Below are 9,219 nucleotides of genomic sequence, written 5' to 3' on the forward strand. Positions count from 1 at the left end.
ACAGATTAAAGGGTTAGTTCGCCCAATTTGCAAAATTATGTCATTAATAACTTACCCTCATGTTGTTTCAAACCCGTAAGACCTCCGTTTATTTTTGGAACACAGTTTAAGATATTTTAGATTTAGTCTGAGAGCTCTCAGTCCCTCCATTGAAGCTGTGTGTACGGTCTACTGTCCATGTCCAGAAAGGTAAGAAAAACATCATCAAAGTAGTCCATGTGACATCAGAGGGTCAGTTAGAATTTTTTGAAGCATCGAAAATACATTTTGGTCCAAAAACGAATCATTCGATGTAACCGGATCTTTTTGAAACAGTTCACCAAATCGAACTGAATCGTTTTAAACGGTTCGCGTCTCCAATACGCATTAATCCACAAATGAATTAAGCCGTTAACTTTTTTATTGTGGCTGACACTCCCTCTGAGTTAAAACAAACCAATATCCCGGAGTAATTCATTTACTCAAACAGTACACTGACTGAACTGATGTGAAGATAGAACTGAAGATGAACACCGAGCCGAGCCAGATAACGAACAACAGACTGACTCGTTCACGAGCCAGGAACACTGATCTATATATATAACTTATATTATAGATCAGTGGTCAAGAACCGTTTCTGTCAGACGTGTCCGATTCGAGAACCGATGAGCTGATGTTACTGCGCATGTGTGATTCAGCGTGAAAGCAAACCGACACACAGAGCGCATGAACCGAACTGACTCTTTTGGTGATTGATTCTGAACTGATTCTGTGCTAATGTTATGAGCCCAGGTAAACCGAAGGCTTGCATTCAACGCCAATGACGCCATTACGTCGAGCGCAAAAGAACCGGTGAACTGTTTCTTCAACTGGTTTATTGAATCGAACTGTCAGAAAGAACTACTGGTGATTCGAAAACCGATGCAACCGGTTCTTGACTCGTGAACGAGTCATTATCTGGCTCGGCTCGGTGTTCATCTCTCTCTTCACAGCAGTTCAGTCAGCACGCGCAGTCTTCTTAATCGCTTGATTCGCTCAGTGATGTGCCAACAAACCTGCCAACTACAGTTCTGGCAGTGGTAATGTGGGTTTGTAATGGAATGATTCGTAACATTTTTATAATTGTAACGAGTAACGATGCAGCACATAAAAAAAATATCGGAGTAAAAGCATTAAACTCATCGAAAATATGTACTGAAGTAAAAGTGGAAGTAGGAGAAAAAAATAATACTCTAATAAAGTACAGATACCGCCTTTTAGTACTTAAGTACAGTAGTGAAGTAGTTCTACTTCGTTACTATACATCTCTGGGTTTTACAAACATTATTGGTGCACCCAACCACACAACAACTCTTTGGCATGTTGTAAGGTTAGTCTACTTCCTCGATCCAATACTGTATGGTGGTTTGTTTTCCCCTAAAAGTGGGCTTGACTCTGTTCATAGACATTCTATGAGGCTGCGCCGGTTGTGTGTATTGGTTCCATGAAGAACATTAAACATCCACAGAAACCTTCCTTTCCACAAAAAGTTTTTCAAAGTGGAAAAAATGTTCTTTAGATTTTTTTTGAATGTTCTTCACACTAAGACACTTTTCATTGAAAGGTTATCTGGGCAGTGAAAAAAAATGGCTCTTCTATATGGCAGTACTGCGAAAACACCCTTTGGGAAACTTTTTTATATAGAGCTACTTTGAAACTGTAACCTGCCGAGCTCAAATTTGCTTTTTTATATGCATATGTATTTTAATATGTATGTATATTATTTAGGCAAGGTGCTTTTAATTACATTATTGTTGTTGATATTGTGAAATGGGCTATGACTTGTTGGAGAAGTATGTTGTTACTGGTATTTGTGTTTAACTTAAGACTATTTTAGACTATTTGACTAAAACTATAAAACTTACAGTATGATGTGTCATGCTACTTTAAAAAGAGTGTATTTATTTGTTACTGGTCTGCATGGATATTAGGTATGTTATAGTGTTAGTCAGTATGTACAGTAAGCATGCAATTACTCACTATTGTAAAATGTGACCTAACATTCTTGTGAAATGTGACTGGGTAATTTTGGGTTATTATGGTTTGATGGCTTTAACTAGAGAGTTTTTTTCTGAGACTAATCATACATTATTCAATAATAGATGACTCAAGAGTCACTCATCTCATCCTCTAATTAGACTATAAAGGCACCTGTTGCGTGTACTGTAGGATCATTCAAAGCATTTGAAGGACACTGGAACACAAGCACACTTGCTTTCATGTTGACCTTATGCCTATTCATAAGTCTGCAATAACAAAACTGCTATAGTGTGACAGTAGACGTAAACTTCAATCAAGCCTTTAATGGTCATATGAGGGTAAAGCTTGTACAATGAGAATGAAACAAAACCTCTTACAGAAGGAAGATAAAGGACTGACTAATTGAGAAAAAAGTGAAGTATGGAGCAGTAGGAGGGAACCTAGAAATGACTTACATTCAGTAGGTTCCTCACAAGCCCTCTTATGATTCACCACTCCATTTCTCTACAACCACTCTCCACCCTTACGTGTAATTACCCTGCACCTCCATCTCCCCAGAACCATACTCGCCTATAGCTACAGCCCCTAAAAGCAAGTCCTTCAACCCACGTACTGTAGCTGCCAATCTCCCAACACCTCCCCCATAAGCACCAGCAGTGCTAACATCCTCCAAGCCAAACCGAACATACCGACCTCAATGGTGTAGTTATCCGCCGGTTACAAAACGTTGAGGCAGAGTACAGAGTACTTTGTGGAGTGGTAAGTGAAACACCTTAATCAATGGCATAAACAACGGAACTGGTGTGGATTCAATAGGAAAAACATTCAAACTATCCCTCGACTATAATGAGAATGATGTACATTTGCATTTGGTCCTTTAGCAGATGCTTTTATCTAAAGTGACTAATAAATGAGGAACATCACAAGCAATTTATTATGTAAAGATAACAGGGTGTACAAATACGTTTTTAGTTAAGTGAAATTCACTTACGTGAAAGAATGGTATGGAATAAATAAACACTGAAGCTTTCTATTGAAAGTGCCAGAGCAGACGTTAATTCTGCAATGAAACACAAAATAAATTGTATATCATGTGCTTACTTTTAAATAAGTGTACTGTTAATATGAAATCATTTTCAGTATTGATTTTAAAAAAGTCCTGGTACATTTTATTTTCATGTAAAAATGTCCTGGTTCATTTTCTGTTTTTCTATATATTTTTTTTTACAGTGCATAGAAGGGTGAACATGGGTTCTGTGCATTCAGAATAATGTTTTCAGAAACTTTTGTATTTGTGTGTGTGTGTGTACACAGTCTCTTTTTGTGTAAATAGGGCTCTACTATTTCACTTCCATCCAAGTTGAGTAAAAAATGAAAATTTGCTTACCCTCATGTCATCTAAGATGTAGGTGAGTTTGTTTCTTCACTCGAACAGTTTTGAAGAAATTAAGCATTACATCACCAGTAGATCCTCTGCAGTGAATGGGTGCCGTCAGAATGAGAGTCCAAAGTGATAGAATATTATTGTGATGTTTTTATCAGCTGTTTGGACTCTCATTCTGATGGCACCCATTCACTGCAGAGGATCCAATGTTGAACAAGTGATGTAATACAAAATTTCTAAATGTATAAAAATAATTTCAGATAAAAAAGGAGTTTGGGCAGAAATGGGCTTTTCTTTTTCTTTCTTTCTTTTGTGAGAAGGATGCCTGCTTCCGGCGGGGAAATATGTGAAAGCCAAGTGAAACTGATGAACAGGAAGACCAAAAACTTCAGCCTATAATTATGTGCTGCTTCCAAAAGCGTCATGCATGTGATATGCCTATGATCCCCACTTCTTGCAATTAACATGAATTAGTGAGTGTTTGTGAATGAGGTGAAGAGAGAGAGAGAGAGAGAGAGAGTCTATGGTGATGTACTGTAAGTGGGTTGGAAGAGAACACATCTGTGACTGTTTGGCATAACACAAGCACCATGATTATGATTATCTGTTTTGGTGGATTCAAGTAGGTTTTGTGCATCTTGTTATTGTCTATAATCCCTTCATACCCAGATGTTTCTCAGTGATGGGCAAACAGTAGGCGAGCATTAACAATATTTTGGACATCTCAACTTTGCATCAGTGTGTTCCTGTTCATATTGTTCATTTCATTTCAGTTTCTTTTGTGTGTCATCTCTCAACACATCTGTACACAGAAATGTGCTTTGTGCTAGAATCTTTCACTTTCATGCTTTCATAAAGTCTCTCATTACTCTGTCACTGAAAGACCACAAGGCGTTTCACAGATATGCTTTTGTGCTTTCAAAGACAACAATAATGGAACTGCAGATCCAGAAAGGAATATGACGAGTCACAATGTCCCAGGCCTACAAATGAGACGCTCACTCACAAAAGCTCAAATGCTCCCTATTTCTGCAATGGTCAGTCTGTTCATTCACCACAGACCATATTTACTTTGTCTTTGCTTGCTGTTCTCTGACCTATAATATGATTTCATAAAAGGATGTCAGATAGGACTCAGACAGAATGATTAGACTCTATTCAGAGACTGACTGACAATAACTATTTTCTTAGAAGTGCATTATTTGAATACAAAAGTTAAATGGTTTTATTGCACATGAAATTATTTATGCAATGGATATTTGGACATGCATAATTAAAAACAACAATGCACAGAGTTTCTGATGTGTTTTGAAAAAAACAAGCAAAAAAAAAAAGTCCAAAGTTCTCTACAGGAGCAGCTGTGTATTTTACATGCAGTTGCTCATTAGTCCTGGTGTGGCTTTCATGTCTCTTTAGTAGATTCTCAAGAGATGTGACATTTAAATATCCATGAATTTATTTGACCTTCCTGGCTATTGATTTGAATACTTTGCAGTTAATTTCAGGCACAGTGTTTTTAATTATGACAAAACTCAACCTGTCAGACATCACATTTTGGTTTTAGTGTTCCAGTGAGAAAGCAAGAATTAATTGTCACCCACTATTTCAGATTCCTTTAGGCAAGGTATGACAGGGTAATCTCCCAAAGTAAACAATGCTATTCGCAACAAAACCTGCTGTTGCTGTGTTTGGGGTAAGAATAAGATGGATTCGATTCTTTTGATTGTATATTTTACCTCCCTGCGTGTCTAAGAATCAGTTATTTTAGCTATTTTTCAGATGGCCAGGATTGGAAACACATTAATTATCCAAGGCTAACAATCCATCTTATTAGGCTCGTTTAAGCTAATTCCCATTTTCAACAGAGCAGGACACGTGAGATTTCGAATCACAGTTTGTGGGATTGATTTTTGATTTTTGCAAGTTAAATGAGGCATGTGGTGGGAGGTGGTGATGCAGCAAACTGGGCTGTTATCACAGAGATGCAGAACATCGATGACAACACAAGAGCTGGGCGTTTGACACTCTTAAGTAATCCTGGATGAACACTTCTAACGCAGTCACCGACATCAGACCGAGCAGCGTTAAATAAACAGCCAATGAACGCTCTGCTCCCGTCAGTATAAAAACCTGCAGTCCTCTGAGCCGCTCGCTGAACTGTGAATGAACAACTGACGGTCACGGTTGGGCGCACGGATGGCTCGGCAGCTTTTACGCGCAGACTGGAATGTATAATTGCTTGTTGACGGTGGAAAGCGGCGGCAACACCATGCAAAACTCGTTATTGTCCGCGGCACACTCTCCCGGGATACCTACAGCTGTTTCATTCATGTGGAAATCAGGAAATCCGCAGTCGCCCAACTGGACTGGGCTGGAGAAAGAAAACGCGACGAATCTCCGCGAGTTGGACGCATTTGAGAACAGGCGCGCGCAGTATGGCCAGTTTTCTCCATCCACCTCAATATTCCTAACTGTGCTTATGACACTGCTGGTGTTCGCCACGGTCCTGGGGAACGCGCTGGTCATTTTAGCTTTTGTGGTGGAGAAAAGTTTACGCACACAAGGCAACTTTTTCTTTTTAAATTTGGCCATCGCGGACTTTCTTGTCGGTGAGTGGCATTGATGACCGTGTTTATTTCTGCTTTGTTATGAAGTGTCCTTTAAGTGCATGTGTGTTTAATGGATTTTCAGGTGGATTTTGCATTCCCGTGTATATTCCCTATGTCCTGACGGGTGAGTGGAGACTGGGCAGGGGTCTGTGTAAACTGTGGCTGGTGGTGGATTATATGCTGTGCACCGCCTCTGTCTTCAACATCGTGCTCATCAGTTTCGACAGGTTTCAGTCCGTCACTAAAGCGGTGAGTGCTGCGCAAACACACGGGCTGGGCTGGTAATAGTTAGACTACTTCTCTTTGAAGAACGCCAAATTTGTCCAAATCTGTGTAGAGAATAACAGAACAAAAACTAATGAGACTGAGCCACCACCAGTGACCACTGTCAGAAACTGCAACAAAATAAAGGTAGCTACGCAACCTGAACTTGTATGAAATTTTCTGATGCGGAACACACACATTTGCGTTTTTTTGTGTTTTGCAGAAGAAGAAAACAGACAGCTTTAGCACGATACGAGGGCGACAGCGTTTTAATTTTTGTGTGAACTATTGTCCTAAATGATTCCACAGTAGGCTACTGCATACAGTATAGAGATATAATTTTAATGGTCCATTAAACACACCTTTTATGTGGAAAAACACTTGTTTTTGAACATAAATCAGATTAACAAGTAAATTATAAATTAGTATAAATATACATAGACTACAATATCAGAATATTGATGGAGATGAGTAGCCTAATGATACATGTTTTAATATCATTAGAATGAAACGCTGAAACGTCAATTTTGCATGTGGTCTCCACCTAAAAAAAACAGTCTAAGCAATTTCATTCAGGAGTCAGCTGGTCACATACAGATGAAGAGTAATGTTTGGACACATCCTCACATGTACATAATAATTTGGACAGACACAATGAGTACAGACCTACAAATGCCATGCACACTTTACCATTTAACAATCACCTGTCAACATTTATTTATATCCTATTACGCAGCAGCGCACAAAAGCGTGAACCCCCTTACTTCTGCCTCAGATATAAATGCAATGTGACATCCATTTAATCATAAAATGTAATTATTTCATCTGGCAGCCAGGGGAAAGATATTTTATCTGTCTATCTATCTGGTCGCCGTGATTTTGCCAAGTAAGACATGTTCCTGGATCAACATCATCTGATGATCCTGCATCAACATTATTGTCCTAAAATATAGACAATCCCTACCCCTAAACCTAAACTTGCCCATATTTATTCCTAAAATCAGTGGGAATTGATAGCTGATTAACAAGAGTTTAGAAGCACCTAACTCTGGTTGTAAGCCTAAAACAGATATTTTCTGAAAAGTTATATCTCAATTCTGATTGGTTGTTTCGAATGTTGTTCCAGGAACAACAAGGATGTTGATCAACGAACATGTTGTACTTGGTGAAATCACGCTCACCCTATCTATCTATCTATCTATCTATCTATCTATCTATCTATCTATCTATCTATCTATCTCAAAAATCAATGATAAATCTGTGTTCCAGGTGAGTTACCGTTGCCAGAAGGGCATCACCAGAGAGGCTGTTTTGAAGATGCTCTGCGTGTGGCTGGCAGCGTTCTTTCTTTATGGTCCAGCTATTATCAGTTGGGAACACATCGCAGGAGGAAGTGTGGTGCCAGATGGAGAGTGCTATGCTGAATTTTACTTCAACTGGTATTTTCTGATGACTGCCTCCACTGTCGAGTTCTTCACCCCTTTCATAAGCGTCACTTACTTCAACCTCAGCATTTACATCAACATCCGCAACAGATGCGCAGTGAGGGAAGAACAGCCCACTTATATTCGGCTTAGGAGCTTCAAGATGAGGCCGGTCAGAACCGGCGATGTACAGCGCGTGTTTTTTGTGAGGCCCGTCGAGGAAAGGGAGGTCGACTTGTCCTCAAGGCCACGGTGCTGCCGGTTACCTTCTACCGCAAAGGTGTCTGCTGCAGAGTTTGGTAATGGCAGACAGACTAAACGAAGAGACAGCGCAATCGCAGACTTGCCTCCTCTGCAGGTCGGTGAGCAGATCCTGACATCCAGTGAGGCACAGTTTCATTACGTGGATCATTCGGCTGGATCACACAGACACCGTCCTGATATGGTTGCCAGTCTGGCCAGCCGCTTTCGCCTGTCTAGAGATAAAAAGGTGGCAAAGTCTCTAGCTGTAATAGTTTGTGTTTTTGGACTCTGTTGGGCACCCTACACGCTGCTGATGATCATTCGGGCAGCATGTCACAGTCAGTGCGTCCAGCACTACCTTTATGAGATCTCGTTCTGGCTGCTGTGGATAAACTCATCCATCAATCCAATCCTGTATCCTCTGTGCCACAGCAGCTTCAAAAGAGCCTTCAGCAAATTACTGTGTCCGAGCAAAACTAAAATTCAACCTCAGAATATGGACCAGAAGTATTAAATTTGAGGATGAGGATGTGACCACATTTTCAAAGAGGGCTTTTCTTTTTTTAATGTGCTTGTATCTAGCAGAACATTTTCTTTGTGCACATTGTGAGTAGACAGAGATATTTTATCTACATATTCATACTCACATTTTTGTATGAAGTAGTGGCATAGCTATAGCGCTTCCAAATTCAATGAATCATAAATGATGTCTACATAACTGGAAGTGTCTAGTGCAGTGCCATGTTTGCCTTTGTAAGTATTTTGTTCCTTTTTTCAAAATAAATTCTACTGGTGAAGTGATGATCATAATAGACTTTTATACCTCTGGTAACCACAGTCTGCAATGAAAACAATTGCGATGAGATCTCAAACCATGCTGTTCGTGATAATTGTATACTGATTCTACATGACAGATGTACAGGGATTGCTGGTGAAGCCTGTAGTTCCCCTAGCAACTGTGGGACAGACTAAATGCAGAAAAAAACACGACTCATTTCTTATAAGCATATCAAGATAACCAATTTATACTGGAATATTTCAGGTCTGAACACTCATCTCTAATCAACGGAAATAAGATGCATTAAGATTCCGTTCAAACACAGAGATACAGAACAATAAATAAGAAAACCAACAGACAAATATACTTGCATGTATAAAATAACCAGGACAAATGTTTCTACCGGCATTCACTGGAAAACTAGGCTCCAATGCGTGCTTTTTAACAATAAGAGTTCTTTTTTTCTAAATGCATGTTATAGATCTTATTGTCAACAATGTACATGTATCAAACTGTATT

At 39.4% G+C, this 9,219-nt stretch overlaps 1 protein-coding gene across 1 annotated transcript; it reads left to right on the forward strand.

Annotated features, from left to right (window-relative positions):
* Positions 1–5,388: 5,388 nt before the first annotated feature.
* Positions 5,389–9,149, forward strand: LOC132123270 (histamine H3 receptor-like). The gene is made up of 3 exons (XM_059533833.1): positions 5,389–5,991; positions 6,074–6,240; positions 7,525–9,149. The coding sequence occupies exons 1-3, from the start codon at positions 5,610–5,612 to the stop codon at positions 8,434–8,436; spliced, it is 1,461 nt and encodes a 486-aa protein (XP_059389816.1). The 5' UTR covers positions 5,389–5,609; the 3' UTR covers positions 8,437–9,149.
* Positions 9,150–9,219: the final 70 nt, after the last annotated feature.

Source organism: Carassius carassius, chromosome 3 (assembly GCF_963082965.1).
Source record: "Carassius carassius chromosome 3, fCarCar2.1, whole genome shotgun sequence".
NCBI classification, from domain to species: Eukaryota; Metazoa; Chordata; class Actinopteri; order Cypriniformes; family Cyprinidae; genus Carassius; species Carassius carassius.

Bases quoted from the DNA above. Each gene is read 5' to 3' on its own strand.
- LOC132123270 (XM_059533833.1), top strand. From the start codon at position 5,610: ATGTATAATTGCTTGTTGACGGTGGAAAGCGGCGGCAACACCATGCAA. The intron at 5,992-6,073 runs GTGAGTGGCATT...ATGGATTTTCAG, and splicing joins CATCGCGGACTTTCTTGTCG to GTGGATTTTGCATTCCCGTG. The intron at 6,241-7,524 runs GTGAGTGCTGCG...TCTGTGTTCCAG, and splicing joins TTCAGTCCGTCACTAAAGCG to GTGAGTTACCGTTGCCAGAA.